The 16,817-nt window shown below is 39.4% G+C and overlaps 1 protein-coding gene across 1 annotated transcript; it reads left to right on the top strand.

Moving 5' to 3' along the window:
* The first annotated feature begins 8,131 nt into the window (after positions 1-8,131).
* LOC128304794 (cytochrome b5 domain-containing protein 1) lies at positions 8,132-9,004 on the top strand. The gene is made up of 3 exons (XM_053042029.1): positions 8,132-8,287; positions 8,365-8,712; positions 8,783-9,004. Exons 1-3 carry the CDS (start codon positions 8,132-8,134, stop codon positions 9,002-9,004), a joined length of 726 nt encoding a protein of 241 aa, XP_052897989.1.
* The last annotated feature ends 7,813 nt before the right edge of the window (positions 9,005-16,817 follow it).

Below are 16,817 nucleotides of genomic sequence, written 5' to 3'. Positions count from 1 at the left end.
AATGTTAATATTGTATTCAATAATTTTTATTTTTGTCGTATAGTTTTACAAACTATATTATTATTATTATTATTGGTAACATTAGAAGGAGGAAAAGTTGTAGTTCCTTATAAAAAAACCTTTGAATAAAAACTATGCATCACATTTTTTATAATAAGCACTGAAAGTTTGGGAGACACTTTATGAATTTAAACTTACTTGAACATTTAATGTTAAATAAAAAAAAATCTCTTCAAAATCTTCGTTGAAGTCGTTGAAGTCTTCATTTTTACATCTCTATACGATGTGTTTCTTCTGAAAACACAAGTTTGAAGAAAGACTGTTCGTACAGGAAAGGACCCCTTTTCTGATTTCCGGGCATGGAATAGAACAGAGCGTAAATAGCTTGCGAGCTAATGACTTTAACAAGAGCAACAAGAGCGTAACCGAAAACCTTACTAGGTAATGCATCATGGTTAAGATTTAATAGAAACTTCAACTTGGGTCCTAATTGAAGCGAAACGCTTAGATAAAGCACTTGAGTGTACGAGTCTTGAAAGCATAAGAGCCCGTCAGATGCTATAGGTCCCTCAACATCCGGTAGAGCACGTGTTTCTTTGTGGAATATACTATTTCCCAACTTTCTTAACGTTCATTTTTTTTATATTGTATATTTGCTAATGATTGTCAGTGATCTTGATAGATTTATGAATTGTTAATTTTCAGTTTGTCCAATAATATTCTTTTACCTTATGTTTGATTGATTAATTTCTGTCATTTTAGTGTCGCTATTACTACTCGACATTAGCAGTTATAAAAATATAACTGAATAGATATAAAATTGTATAACTTAATTACTAGAAGAAACGTTTTGCAACCTAATTAAACAACCACTAACGACAACTTGCTTTTTTATGAAAACAATGTGTTGAAAGCAATGTAATTCAACTTGACAGATAATTACGTAAAAGCGTATGGGAAAATACGCAGAAATAACCGAAAAATATTATTTCCATGTTTACAAATTATTTCAACTTCATGATCATTAATGTATTCAAGCTTATATTTTTTTGGAAATTTCAGAACCATTCGCCTGTTTAAAGTTGTGTGAACGGTCACATCCTTTATTTACCTAAATCCGTTCCCTAAATGTGAAAGTTTTATCCTTGGCACGCGCATCTGCTTAACCGTTCATGGGGGATTTACTTTCGTTTGATGCTAACGGATGTAACTTAATATTTGTATTTACCAAACGACCCATCCAGACAGAAGGTACATCACCCTCGCGACTAGTTCATGCTTGGATGGGTTTGTTCCATAAATCACTACCAGGACTCAACCCAGGATAATAACACCATTAGAACTAACGGATATTTTGTTTACCTTTTCGGTACAAAGGTTTTGCTGCATTTGAACAGTTTTGTCACTGTCCATCCAAACCAACTGCGTAATACGATGCGTACCACTTGCGCTGAGTAAAGAGAAGTGAATATTACTATTAGCTGCCTTCGCATGGTTTAAATACGAGCTGTTAAATTGATCAGCATCATAATGTTGGATGCGAACCACAGACAAAGAGCGCACAGCATTGTCTTTCTTCTGCCCGGTTTAAAATGACACAGCTCAACACGATACGCGGGAACCATTCGGCATTTGGTTCGTGTGTTTAGATGGCTGATATCCATCATAAACTGAATCCAATTGTGGATTTTAGTTGTGGGGTGTATTTTCTTTTCATTAGAATGAATCAAATCAACCTTAGGACCGGTACCGAGCACTCCGCAGACAGTGGGATCGCTGGTAGTACGGGTGCTTTCAACCGAGACCACTGCACACCTTCCTCAAGAATTCTTTGAAGAAAAAAACCCCACCATTTTTTTCCACTAAAACAAATCCTCAAACTTGACCGTGAGTCGTCCGGAAGCGTCGGCCGTTTGCGCGTAGGAAGTTTTAATAATGTAAACCATTTAAATTAAATGTAAAAAATGGTCTCCAACCCTAGCGCGTTTTATCGCGTGGGGGTGTAATATAAAAGAACATTCTCACACTGTTTGCCACAACATTCGCTTATGTGGAGAAAAATGAAGCACGAAAAGTATCGTTAAAAATCTTAAAATAAGACAAACGAATGCTATTAATGAAATTTGTATAGAATTGAACAAATTATTCTTGTTTCATTAAATGTCATAAGACTTGAGTGTTTTCTTCGAAAGGTCGAAATGTCGAAAAGCCGAATGCATTGTGCGATAGTGTAATATTGCTAGTTAATCGCACACGGGCATATTCCTGGTATAATCCTACGCAAGATCCCGACTGCCAAGTTCGTCCATATAAAGAGGAAAAAAAGCCGTGGGAAATATTTTGGATAGGAATTTCCATTGTCGACCAAACCATACTCCGGGTGCTGCTGCTGTTGGTAGTGCTGCTGCTAAATTTGTGGTCAGACGCCATGGTGCCCAGACCACAATGTTGTTTTTTAAGGCCTGTAGGGGAAAAAAATCGCTGCTCCCATCAGTCAACGACTTTTTTGTTAATGTCTTTATGTTCACATGTCACCGTTCCGCGTGACGTATATCTCGGTACCCTTTGTTTTGCTGTTTAAGGTACAGCAGAACGGTGATGTTACAGATACGAACGAGCCGAGATGCACACACGCACAGAGCCAGCCAGCAAACTGTTATGCATAAATTAGTTGCCACAACAAACAAACAAAAAAGTGGTACGAAAATCAAAACTCTTTCTTTCTCGCAAACTTCCAAAGTTTGCCAAACAGCTGCTTCCTCCTTTGCAGCGAACCCAACTGGAATTGGAATTTCATTCCAGCAGGTCGGTTGCATTTGACTGGCTTCGGCTGCCTTCCGGCGTGCGGTAATTAACTCAATTTGACCTTGTTGGGCTTTTATGGCGAGTCCCAGGGCGAGTAGCGCCGTTGAGGTTTGCAGATGAAAACAGGACGTACTTTCGAAATCCTATATTTCCGTTGCGTCGTAAAATATTGCAAAAACCAATCAGAACACACTATCCATCCTTCATGCCGCTTTAACTTTTCTTCGTGAATTAAGTTCCGCTGAGTGATGCTTTTTGGCGGTGCGTGATCATTCTCATCGCCTCACAGCACTTTTGGATCTCACTGAAGTTGTGCGAGTCATTTCACAGTGCGACCGCGCACAATATATAAAAAACGGTACGAATATGAAAGAAACTTACCGTCGCGTAGTCCTTCTGCGATGTCACCATATTTGGAACCGGCTGGCTCACGATTAAATTATTCTCTCTGCTCGCAGTGGACAGGAGGAACGCGCGCGTAGGTGGACAAAGCAGCATGGTGAGTGTTCGTTCCCGTCGTAGATGTGCCAAAATGTTGTCCATTTCATGACGATCAGTTGCGGATCAGTGCGGACCGAAGAAAAGAAGATGAATGGAAATACATTATTATAAGTTTTTTTTTCTCGTCTCAACCCACCCCTGTTAGCTCGCCGCTGGATAATGGAGATTTTAAGCTTCGGTGTGAGATGCGTGATGTGAATAATATGGAATATTGGTTCCTTTTTTCTGCTGTTGCCGAAGGCTTACCGCCTTAAATGTCGCCCACACGTCGCGCCCATATATGTAAGATGTAAGGTACGGAATTATCGAAACATTTATCAACGCACCAAAATTTCAGATACCTACAAATGGTTCTACTATTCGGTGAAATCGGCAAAGAATCTTCGTTCGAACCAGATCGATTTTATGGATGCCGGGTTAATTTAGTAGCTTTTTTAACCTGTTTTAGCCATCACTCAAATACCATTCCAAATTAAGCGGCGGTGTTTAAAATGAACCCGTTAACTAGTGTACATTCCAATACTCCTACGGACGGCCACTAGTGATGATGCCATAATTGTCAACTAGTCAAATTAAGGTCACGGCGTCGTTTTCACACAGCAAAGCTTTTTTTCCCGGGGCAAACAGAGAAAATATGCAAATTTCTTCATTGCCTGCTTGCCTATCAAGCTCGTCCTAATGAATGAACATCGTGACATGCTGAATTAGAATCGTGTTCCTATAATAACCAGTCCAAACCGCGCCATAAAGCACAATCAAATATTAATGCAACATTGTGGGTGTTCCTGGGTCAATAGTGCTTCTAATTATGAATATGGATATCGTCCTTCTTAAAGATTTATTCGCTTGAAAAGTGCAGCAGTCTGCTGATGCACTAACAACAAGTTGCTACCGTTTACGCTCGCTGTACTTTGCATACATTTACCGTATAATCTGCATCAGTTCCGAGCGAATCCGCGCCGTGCTTGACATGCTTTCAATAGCTGACATTTTAAACCTTTACCACAGCGAACCACACTAGGCGAAACACACCTTACAACACACCCACCGCTCACCAGTACACCAAGAAACACGCGCACACTCCAAGTCCAGCGCTAAAACAATCCACTTTGGTTGGCAAATATTGAACCCAATATCCCCAACGTATGACCGAAATTTCACCATCAGCAGCAGCACCAACCGGAGAGAGACTGCGCGCCACAACAGGCGATCGTGAAGAATAGTAAACAACTGATGATTGTGGCATTGCAGCAGGCGGTGCGTGTGCCCAATGCTACGGCAGTACGGTTGTTTTGATGCAACCGAGAGAGCGAGTTCACGGGTTCATGTTCCTGCCGCACGGCTACCACACCAGCTGCAGCGCTGGTTTGCGTCTGGCTCGGTGTGCGATTACCGTTGCAACAAGTTGCAGCCGCCAATCTGCAACCGACAAACGAGTCGTGGCCGTGCGTTGCTTTCGCACCGCGAGCTTTTGCAGAACACAAGCAGTTGTCGCCACAAACACGCGCTGCACCGTAGATCTACAGGTGTGATCAAAATGAAGCTGATTGTGATAAAGACTATAACATGCGAGTGGAAGTTTAGTGTGCTCTGGAAATGTGTGGATAATATTAACATAGCGACGATGTTTTAAAAATAAAAATGGATTTTGACGTTGAACCCGTATACTGCTGCACCCATGTATGCTGTTGATCGGCAGCTCACTGTAAACATCACATTGTGGTTATGCGTATGCATTTGTCGCCGATGGGTACTTGCTCTGGCCCGATTCCCTAGACTCGTTCTGAGACAATGTCCATCCATCCATCCATCCATCCATCGTTGCTAGAAGGGACCATCGTACGACGCGGCATCATCCTCTCTCACCTCCACGGTAATAATAATTCCCATGTCAAGCGTTATTATACTGCATTTATACTCTTTCTTCGCTAATTACTAGCCGGTTAGGGTACCTGCTCGCAAGCGTACTGCATGCATTGCCCTTTCTTTCCTTTAATGCTGGATTGGCAGCAGAACCGCTTTTCGCATGCCTCTTCGATGCTCGTTCTGTTCTTTGTGTCAACCGGGGGTATATTAAAACCAGTTGCCGGACCCTCCGCTAAAACCGATCGACTATCATAAACAGTACGTACAGTGCGACACACTTTAGCCCACGATATTCTATTTCTTCAATCATTTGATCCCCGATTAAACCCCTGCTCTATCGGGGCCACCGTCTTATTGCCCGTCTATGTGAACCCTTTTTTTAATAACCCGTTGTTACCGGCTCCTAGGTTAGGTCTGTTCGTTAGTCTTTCGGGTTAGCTCGATCGGTTTAAGACGCTAATTCGGGTTGGCCACTATGGAACGTAAACGTATCAGCCCAACTATCTACCGAAGCAAGCGAAACAATAGACTTCGTGCGAAAAGCATTAAAAGTAAAGAACGAACTTCCTATATGGATGTTAGCACGTGATATGAAATCCCAACCCGATCCGGCGCGGAAATACCCATCGCCACAGCCAAGTTACGTATCCGCTTCTTCTCGTTCCCACGAAACTTTCGGACATTTTATATTCTTTTACCGAAAAACAGCTTACTTCAGTTTTAATATTTGTAATGTTTTGCATTCGGGGAAGGTCAACGAGGTGGTATGAACCACATCCGGTCGGAGAGTTGTACATTAAATGGAATATAATTTCACTGGATACAATTTTTGTAACAACATACCAACCAACGCTTAACAACTTGTGCAACATGTAGTGTGGTAGCTGTAGATTAGCCAAAACTAGATGCTAATGAACAAGGCGGAAAAGGAAATGCGCATACACGTTTGTTGGTACAAGCAGAAATTCTTGTTTTACTATGCAAACATCGTTTCATTCGCATTGTTGGAGTTTCTTTCTTGGAGATTGATATGTATGATGTACGTAGAACTATCTTCCATCTTGGACGCGTGCAATTGTTACCTGAGCATGTGCACGATTCCGATGTATGTTAATGGGTAGATGCTATGAAACAAATAACGGTAAGAACGGAATAGTGGGTATTTATTGATGATATAAGGAGTTAATCAGAATTACCCCAGAGCTTTCAACTGATTGTTAAGGTATACAAAAGTAATTTTAGTTTACGCTCTTATCCTTCATTCACAATTATAAGAGCTTAACTAATGACTTCAAACAATCAATAGGCGTAATATGCAATAGCAATAAGCGTTTGTGTCATTCGTGAGTAAATATTACTTAACTTCATGCAACTTCAACAAAACTTAAAAAATCACCAGGGCACATAATTTTATAAAAACTCAAAAACATGTTGTGCATTCGACGGAACTGTAAGGATTTTAAAAGTATCTATTTAATGATGCTTGATATAAAGAAAGTAAATAACATAAATCTGAATATGTATACAGGCTATATATTATATGAAAGTTCAAAAATGAACGTGACATAATTTCCTTAAACCTCTCATTTCATTGAATAGAATATTTCTGAACCTCAACTATGAAGTATGATCATGAAGTAAGATAAAATGGAAAAGTCAATTTCATAATATTCAACAGTAATATTTCTTTAAAATTGTTTGAAGATCAAGAAGATGTTCAATGTTACCTTAAACATATTGAAGGGTCTTTAATATCTTACCTCTCTAGTCTCTAATTAATCTAATTTTAATATTCTAAATATATTCCACAGTAATGGTGTGATAAGTGATCGTTGATTATATCTGATCGGTATATATTAACTCGTGCAGATGCCTAGGCATACACGTACAGAAGACAGCCTAGTTTTGGAAAGATTGGTCGAGAAGAATTTTTATCTAAATATTTCGATTAATAGGAACTTCTTCACACTTTACCATCATTGGAAGAAAAGTAATCATTCGAATCGATCGTTAAGTGAAAACTGGGCACACTTTTACGATAATCTAACAATAAGACTATCAATCAAACGGTCGTGACAGATTGATCGTGTCAGCATTCATTTTAAATTAAATTTACATATCAGCAGCATTATTTGTAGTCCATTCATCTGCCCGAATAATAGTATAGAATATGGAACAAAATACCACGCGCGTAAGGGATGGCCTAAGCTAAGATTGCTTCAACCGTCACTATATAGAACATTGGCGTACGGTCGAACGGAAGCATGAGGTGCCCTTCTTACGATGATGGTGGCATACTGATGAAACTTTAACCCTTACTTCCTTTTTCGCTGTGCTTCTTCAGTGCTTCATTCTATCTCTTCCGTTCTGTACGGTGTCGTACATAACCCGCATAACGTCAAATTTAACCAGGGACCAACAGCTAACGCACCAGCCCACCAACGTGCATGGCACGTGTAAATTTGTTGCCCTGATGGACGACCCAAGAACACCCTGTGCAGTCGAAGTTGCCCACGAAAAGACGTTTACCAGTGGGGAATGTGTGCTGCGGATGAGCGAGTATTAAATTCAATTTTTAAGCTGATTGATTACTTCGCTGGTCACCGGATATTTGGTCCACGACTATGCGTACACATTCCGTTTTTGGGCCCCTTTGTGGCCCCCACGACCCATAGTGGACCACAGCACAGCGATGCGGAGGTCTAGTGTTAATTTTGACACCCTTCTACGGCTCCTTTCCATTGGCTACAGGAGATACAGGAATGCAGGAACAGATAACTTAAATAATAAATGATTGATTTTTCCCGTGTGTATGTGTCATCGTGGTACGTAAACAAATCGCGTGTGTAACTAATGATTCGATGATTTCTATGGATAGATCCCGATCGAAGTAACCGACGAGAGGGAGACGAATCAAAGTTACGTGTCGTTTGGTACAGTGTAAAGCTACAACACAGGAATGGATTCAAAATTGCCACCTCCATGCAAATATTTTCTGCGCGATGAAGTCGTAATCCACAACGATGAAACAAGTGCGTGGGTTATCATCCATGGCGCTGTTATCGACATTACACCACTGTTTACGGCAGCCAGAAGCAAAACCACGCTAAAGAAGGTTTCATTTTTCGAAAATGGCTGGAAGTTTCTAACTTCAATCCGTGCTTTATATTCCGTTCCTCCCCTTCTTTCCAGACGCTGCAGTGGTTATTGGCATTTGCGGGCCAAGATTTAAGCTTGTTCTTCCATAACAACGAGCTTGCCCCTATCGAGCGTACCAACCGCAACGGAGAACGGGTTCCGATCTTTGTGCCCTGTTTGGAGCGTAATCCTGCCACCCAGCGCTGCTGGTACCTTGATCCGGCTCTGGTCATTGGACGCATAACATTCCACCCATGCCCGGTGAAAATTATCAACACATTGACATTCCACGAAACGGAAATGATCGTTTGTTACGAAGATACGATCGGTGACGTGCGGGAAAAGTACTTGCGCTACAACGACAACGCAAAGCAGTACGAGTGGCGAAAAGATCTGTCGGAGGTGAGTGTCTTCCGCAATAGTGTTGCGGGCTATGTTCGATATCGTTCACTGTTCACTTTTATATACTCAGGGTTCGGAAGTTGGCATGCTACGAATGAACGAAACACTTATCGAAAACGGATATCAGGTCAATCTGCGCAGTCCAGTACCGGTGATTTGGATATTTTACATTCTACCGCCTGGTACAACGGACACAACAAGCGATACGGACTCTTCATGCAGAAAATATGACCCAGTGATCGAGCAATCGTCAGGCGGAAGCGAGGCAATAACACTCGCCACCGCGCAGTGAAAAACAAAGTCAACCACAAAGACACATTCTGTGGGTGAGATCTGTTGGGGTATGCGAAAAACTGAAGTAAAATTACAATATAATAGAAATTCTTGAAATTTTTCCGGAGACCCGCTTTTCACCGTTCCATCCGGCGCATGGTAGTAACGTTGAACCACAGACAACCTTCATCCGGAGTAAGTAGTTCAAAATGGTGGAGGTGTTGTTGTTTTGCCTATCCATCTCTCGAGCTCGGTGTTTGTCTTGCACCTTGTGCTTTGTGTTACTGTTTAGCTTTTCTGTTCTCATCATCAAACTGTACGTTTCGGGTAACGGTTGGAATGTCTAACTTTCCTCTTTCCCATCATTTCCCGCCATAATATGTGTCTGAAGGTGTCTTTCTTCCAAACAACGGCAGTAGCTGCAGGGTAGTCTGTGTCGCTCTGTTGACTGGTTTTATCTAATGCGTCTCACCTTAATTTATGTCCAAGCGCTTGAACCACACTACAAATATGTGTCGCTGTAATTATCATCATTCCAAATATCGCTTTCTGGACGTATTCCGAAATGCAAGTAATTTGTCAATTAATTTCGAGTAAATGCTTTGGAATGGAGATGATCTTCTGGTGAAATGCGATTTTTTTTGCAAATCTAAATAAGCTATTGAAGCCTTGACATATTTTTTTTAAAAAATCGGCACAAAAACATGGCGACGGTGACAACTCTGGACCATAGGAATCCAAATATTCCTTTGGTCATATTTTCCTAAAAGTATTAAAATGGTGGCATTTAAAAAGAGAACAAGTTTATGACTTCAGATCTACAGATCTATGGATCTGATAGATAGATCTATAAGTACTAATACTATCAGTTCATTTAAGCTTTTGTTTCATTCTATTAATATTGTATTTTTTTGTATTACTCCAGTATGAATTCTATTAATATGTTACGCACTGTATTGCAACAAATTGCACGGTTTTGTTATTATATTTGCTTGATTTCTTTAATTTTTATAACAATTAATTTTATTTTTAGATTAATTCTATTCCTAATTATCAAGCCGTTTTGGATTTCTCCAAACAAATAAAATGATTGGGTTATATTTTTGTTGCAGCCTCCCAATCCAATCGTTTTTAAAATTGTAATCTACACAAAATTTATAGGGTGTTAAGCTTTACACATAGGTTGATACAACAAATAGCGACAGATGATATTCGTTTACATTTCTGCTGATGCGCTTCTCGATCGAAGGGTAACACATGACGAGCCATTTCTCGAAATTGTCTGTCACGCGTGGATCTAAATTAGCACGTCAAATTGCTTCAAACCCAGCTCTGTTCCAACACACGCGTGCACACTTTCATCTTTAGAGTGACGATCCGTACCCGTGGCAACGGATCTACCAACCGAAAATCAACCGAAAAAACCGATTGCACCTTTCAGCATCCTTCATTATGAACGCTGGCCTGCTGTCCGATCGGCGCCAGGTGCTTTCGGTCGAATCGATTTCTTTGAAGGCTTTCCAACAACGTTGCTGTGCGGTACAACATTCCGGTCCGGTGTGTTCGTCGCACCCACTCGCGCAGTACCGAAGATAAATGAACCAAGGCGTATCTGCCAGTAACAAACGGTTTCGAACGCCTGGACACCAGCATGCGGCTGTGGTACGAACAATCTTGAAAACAAAACATACAAACTGTGCCACAATGCACAGAGCACAGCGCCTGTGAAACTTATCCTGCTGACGCGTTCGGAGCATAAAGCAACGATAGCCAGCATCGTGTGTATGCATACATCCTTTGAATCGAAACATCTGCCGCACTTGGCAGCAAGGTCGCTATAGGGTAAGCCAACTGTGCCAGGTTTTTCCTCTTATGTGCACCCGGATTTACGTGGAGGTTGGTTTCGAAACTTTCGCAATTGTATGATTTGCTATGTTTGTGTCACTTAAGCAAAAATTTCTTCATACACAATTTGTTTATTGCACTCGGGTCATGAAAAAAGAATAAATTTAATTAAAATTATAGAAAGTTTTTATAAAATAGACAACCGTTACGTCTAAACTAAACTCGTCTCAACAACTCCAATCATAACAATCTCCCTAATGTTAAGTTTACTCTTAAACTTTTGGCCTATAGTGTTATGTTTGAGGATCGTGTTTAAACAGGATCATCAAAACATAGCTTCGGGAAGCATCCACGAAAATTAAGTACCCATGATTTAACGCACGCCGGTGAGGAAAGAAGTATGGGAGAAAGAAAGAATGAACCAAATCATGTCTAAAGATCTCTTACATACGGGACACACACGTGTGCCGCATCCAACCATCCTTTGCCGGCATTAAAATCGGCACGCGACAGCTGCAAGTTTTTCTCTTTATTTTCACTCCGTTTCTTCCATCCTGGCGTTTCCTTTCCGGCCAGTTTTCGTTAAATAGCCTACCACACCAGCGTCCAGACAGATCCTGGCTAAACAAAGCGGTGAAACGATCCTCGTTTTCCTCACAGGATCGTTACGTTGCATCCATCAGCATCCTCGCATCCATGGCTCGCTGCACTGCATTTAGTCTGACGTGTGGTGGCTGCCGTTGAAATGGCTGCCTATAAAGAGGAAGAGCTGCCGGTGGTGCCTCCCGTTTTTATCCAACGCGATCCTTTTATTTACAGCTTGGGTCACGACAATAACCGCGATAGAAGCTTGATGTGCCTAAAACATTGGGTTGTGCTTTTTTCCTTATTTATTTGATGTTTATCGCACGGTTAACTCAATTATTAGCTAACCGAATTGAACATCCTTGTTGCTGTCCTGAATGCACGTGTCTTGTGATCAATTTTTATTTGTTTATTCTCGTGTCTTATTTATTAGTTCTCTGTAAGATTTTATTGCCATTTGGACATCGAAAAGAAAGTTGTACATATGTGATTGTAACAACTATAAGGGTATCATTTATAATGGATATTTTGGTAACATTGTGGAAACGTTTTCCTTTGTTTTACTTTTCTCAAATTCTTTAGATTTCTTAAATTCTAGATTCTTTAGATTTCTATATTACGCTTCACGACAATTAATCAAAAAATAATCAAGGTTCATGTTAAATCCATGTGAATAATATTATTGAAGCTCTTGCAAAAATAAACCACAGAGTATGAGAAACATCATTTAAAAGTATTAAAAATATAGAACATTACAAATAAAAAACAAAATTCCAGATTATGTTTTCATCGTGTTTTATATAAAAACTTGAAGTTATTCCCTCATTTTATATTATTACTTAAATTATTTACTATACATATTTAAATATATTTACTTAAATTATTAGTTTTTAGTAAATTTCATTTCTTTAAGATTTGAAGTAGTTTCGTAAAAGTTATTTCTAATTTATGATAAATAGTTTCTGCTGTTACCATAATGCTACTTGTCCAATTTTGAACGTTGGAAATTTACCTGCTAACGTTAAGTTCAAATGATCGAAAATGTTGTGTGCAAGATTGCACAAAATATGTACCACAGCAGCAGACGGAGAATAAACATCGCATTTATACATAATGCGATGATTTCTGTTTGTCACAGTGCTATGCATAGATGTAAGCGAGTCAAAAATAGTGCAACAAATATACGGAAGAAGGATTTCCGAAAATGAATGATTGATTGATGAAGAATATACATATTGATATTGGTGAAGAATATATGCTACCACTAACTTCGAACATTTTTATTAGATTTTCTTTTTTGAAACTAAATTTGTTCATAAAGAGACGGACAAAAAATATCGTATTCTTTAAAGAATTTCAGCGTTTATCGATACTAGTACCAATTGTTCTATTAGATACAACTCTAATTTGCCAACGTTATTAATTGAAATGTAACGGTCACTATGAAAATAGTCAGATAACTGCGTTTGAAGTTTTTCTCAGACGAACAAGCAAGCGTCACGCCGAATCCAAGAAATTTGACAAAGTAAAACGCTACGTATTCGCCCATTATGGTCAATCTGGCTTGTTTTAATATTTATCCTATCTTTAGAAAGAACAGAGTGCCAAGTAGTTCCCTTGTTCTGGCCGTTATAACACAAAACGCCGTGATAGCAGCCATCTACGCGAAGCACAGCAGAAAGATGGAAATCGAAGTAAAAATGTTCTTTACGATCTCTCTGAAAGTTGGCCAATTGCTAATTTGGTGACTAACTATCTGGACAAGATGAATTCTGTATTGTAAAAGTATTTGTCAAGACCAGTCCCATCTCCCTACTGACCTATCAACTCCTCTGTTGGAAGTTGGAATCGATGAACATTTTTTTAGGATAATTCTCAATCATAGAATCAAATCTAATAACTTCGATAAGGCCAGGACAACAAGGACTGACAGTTGATAGTCAACGTCACGAAAAAGCTAAAAAAACATTAACATTTTAGTTTTGGGTGTAGTTAGCTAAGGTTTTGGGCATTTGGCGTATGGAATATGGGCCAGATAGGACTTGTTTTTTCCTGAATACTTATCAAACAAAGGACTTACTTAACTACATACTTACATACTTATCCGGCGCTACAACCGCTTTGCTGACTTGGCCTGCTGCAGAAGTCCTCTAAACCATTCACGGTCGAGCGCCGTCGCCTGCCAATCTGACGAACGCATTAACGGATAGGACTTTACAGGCGGTGTCATTCTCATGACGTGTCCAGCCACCGGAGGCTGGCGTTTCTAATCCGTTTTACAACAGTGATTTCAATGGTACAACTCGTAGGCTTCGTCATTATAGCAGCTTCCTTCCACACATATGGGGTCAAAAATGATTTTGAACATCTTTCTCTCAAACGTGGCAAACAGAGTTTCGTCAGTTTCGTCAGTTTCATCAGTTTCGTATAATTTTTACTGGAACTATAAATGTTCTATTTAGTAACATTGAGTAGAGAAATTTCCTACAGACTTAAGAAACATAGGACTCTATTAAACTTGATTGCATTCAATTATCTTTAATCGTTTTTTTTTTCGTTGTTGTTCATAATTTGTTTATTTCTTTAATGCATACATTGTACCGATATCATAATTAGTACTTCGTTAAATATTTTAGGAATTTACACTACCAATGGTAATTCATTCTAATTATGAAGAAGCAATGGACGCATCATTTGGCATAAATCATGGCATAAATCGCTTGGTGAGAGGTTGTAAATCGTTAAGATAAGTCAAAGAAGAGTGTAGCACAAACTTATCTATCAAAACTAACATATGTTTTAGAAAAGTAAAAAAAAACAATAATTAAATTCGATTCGTTTCAAGCGATGAAAAGGCTTCACAATGATAAAGTGCTCGGAACAATGACAACTCTTTTCAATTTTTATCATACTTAATGAACAGTGTGACAGAAAAAAAAATCGAAATTGGTAAAAGTGCGATGTTACGATCTGTGTCTATACCAGTAATTACTTATTTTGATTAACAATTGATTGATGTTTATGCTTAAGTTATGCTATACTGTTCTACTACAAAGCATTTGATTTGTAAGAATGATTGTTAAAAAAGCTATTAAGAGTTTGAGGCCTGGCTGTCTTCAACAGCAAAGTGCATTGGGAAGAGAATAGAATTCCATATAACCATAGTTGTTTGCACAATAACGTATCTATCAAAAATCCTAGTTCAATTTTAGATTCAATTATCTTGCAAATGCTATAACCTCATGCCTAAGCGAAACTAATATATTCGTTACGTACATTATTAACATCTGTCATTATTGTATTAAAAACTCGATTTATTTCCTTTTTAATTTCCTTCTTTTATTTTATCTCCTTTAACAAATGTATTCCCTTTTTTAATAAGATGAATAGCACTATTTCGTAGCCAATCGTCCTTTTTTGGAAAACATTTTAAATTACAACTACTATGCGAGGGGAACGTTATGAGGCTCATTATTCATGATGTCCACAACTTATTCCGTTGCACTGAATTTAAGCAACAAGTGATGTAACGAAAGATGGAACGGGCACAAAATCGTTGCTTTTAAATCATGAAAGTTGCGAATGATTTCAAACAGGACAAGACCGTGGACGAGCACCATCCCAGCACGAATTTCCATGGCCCCATGTGCTAGTAACGTTTCAACGAAACAGTCCAACAAAGAGTAATGTGACACAAAAAGAGATAAATCCATGCTTCTTATCAAAAACGTACGTATGTCCGGAAGACTTTTCCTGCTGCAGCTTCGGGATGGTTTCAATAATAAATAAGGTGCCTATCTTTTGTTTCCACTGCTACTATATTTTCGAGTCTACAGAAAACAAAACGATAACGAGCAGTCGTACTAACTACGGCCATCGCCATACCGTACGTTACAGACACAGAACGAACGTGGCGAGCAAATCGGACCATGCAAACTCTCCGGAACAATATGCCTTCCGGTGAATGACGAACGTAGATGATCCGTGACCAAGGTTGCCGAGAATCGAGGATATACATCATCTTCCACGCTATCGTCACCATCGACAGTTTGTGTAGGTGTCGAGAGACTTTTCATATATTAACCACACACCGGGATGTCTGGTTGCCAGTTTTATCCCCATACCGGTTCCCAAGCTCGGTGAATTCACCCGGAATAAGACATTTAGAAAGATGCACGTGGTCTATTTGCATATTGTTCGGGGACCAATACGAATCGAGCCCTTCGTTACTGTTAACCTTTCATCGATAAATACTTGGACCCTTCGCCGCTCGGCAGATAGTGACAAACGTTGGTTTAATTAATGGACATGGCGTGTAGCGGCCCATTGCGAACTTCATGATAAGCTTCACTAACCAATGCTAATAGCGTGGTGAGATAACGAAGTTGATAACTTGGTGATAGCCAGAATCTTGGCCCAGCGCCTGCCACGGCCGTTTTGTTTTGCGGGCCATATGCCCGCCAGCGGGCTGACGACATTCTGGCATGTTTCCCTGCACCTCATCGCTAACCATGGGCAAATAAAAAGTAATCCCGGTCGATGTCATCCGCGGCGCTGCCAGCACATTTTACTACCATCCGGCGTCGGCATGCAGAAACGTATGATTATTGATTTCGGAGAATCATTTGCCTCATGGTTTTGCAACATCGAATGGTCCAATTTGCTTAACCGTAGGGGTTTTGTAAATGTTGGGCGTACTACATGATACACTCATTTCGAACTACACGGCTACGCGAGCGTAGGACAATCAATTGTGATGATTCAATTATTGCACCGGAATGCGATTTCTAAGCTTATCGCGCGGCACAACATAATGCAATATAATAATATTCGATGTTCCGGCACTCGAAATAGAACAAAATGAAAGCTTTCGTACCAGGGTATCAAGCAAATAACATTATGGTTCAATAATTGCTTCGTACATCTCAGTGCGTTCTCGAAACGAGCGATTTTTGGAAAAATATGTGCTTCACCTTTATGGACATTTCGATAAACTGTCGAACACCAACCAACCGGAAGTGTAACGTGTCTTTACCCAAAGTTTAAGTTTATAAGCAATGCTAACTAATAATACATAGTCGTATTGCAATGAAAACTTGCTATCTTCTTTCAAACGAGGAGAATTCGGTTGAGATTTTAAATATTTTTATTTATGCACATAAAATGTTATTTATGTAAGCTTTATACGTTTTAATTCTCTAGTTTAAAATTAGTTATTACTGAATACAATTGTAAATTTATACGAGCATTCATTAAGTTTACATGGAAGATTTTTTTTGCTTTTGGACTGAAACTTATCAAAACACAATCTTTTCTATACCTCATCCTACAATCTAAAAATACAATTGTACAGGAACATTTATCGTACATTTTTTGTAATTTTTCTATCGAAAAATTAATTA

Source organism: Anopheles moucheti, chromosome 3 (assembly GCF_943734755.1).
Source record: "Anopheles moucheti chromosome 3, idAnoMoucSN_F20_07, whole genome shotgun sequence".
Classification (NCBI taxonomy): domain Eukaryota; kingdom Metazoa; phylum Arthropoda; class Insecta; order Diptera; family Culicidae; genus Anopheles; species Anopheles moucheti.
Note: the sequence above shows the minus strand (reverse complement) of the source record. Positions and strands in the feature narration are given on the sequence as shown.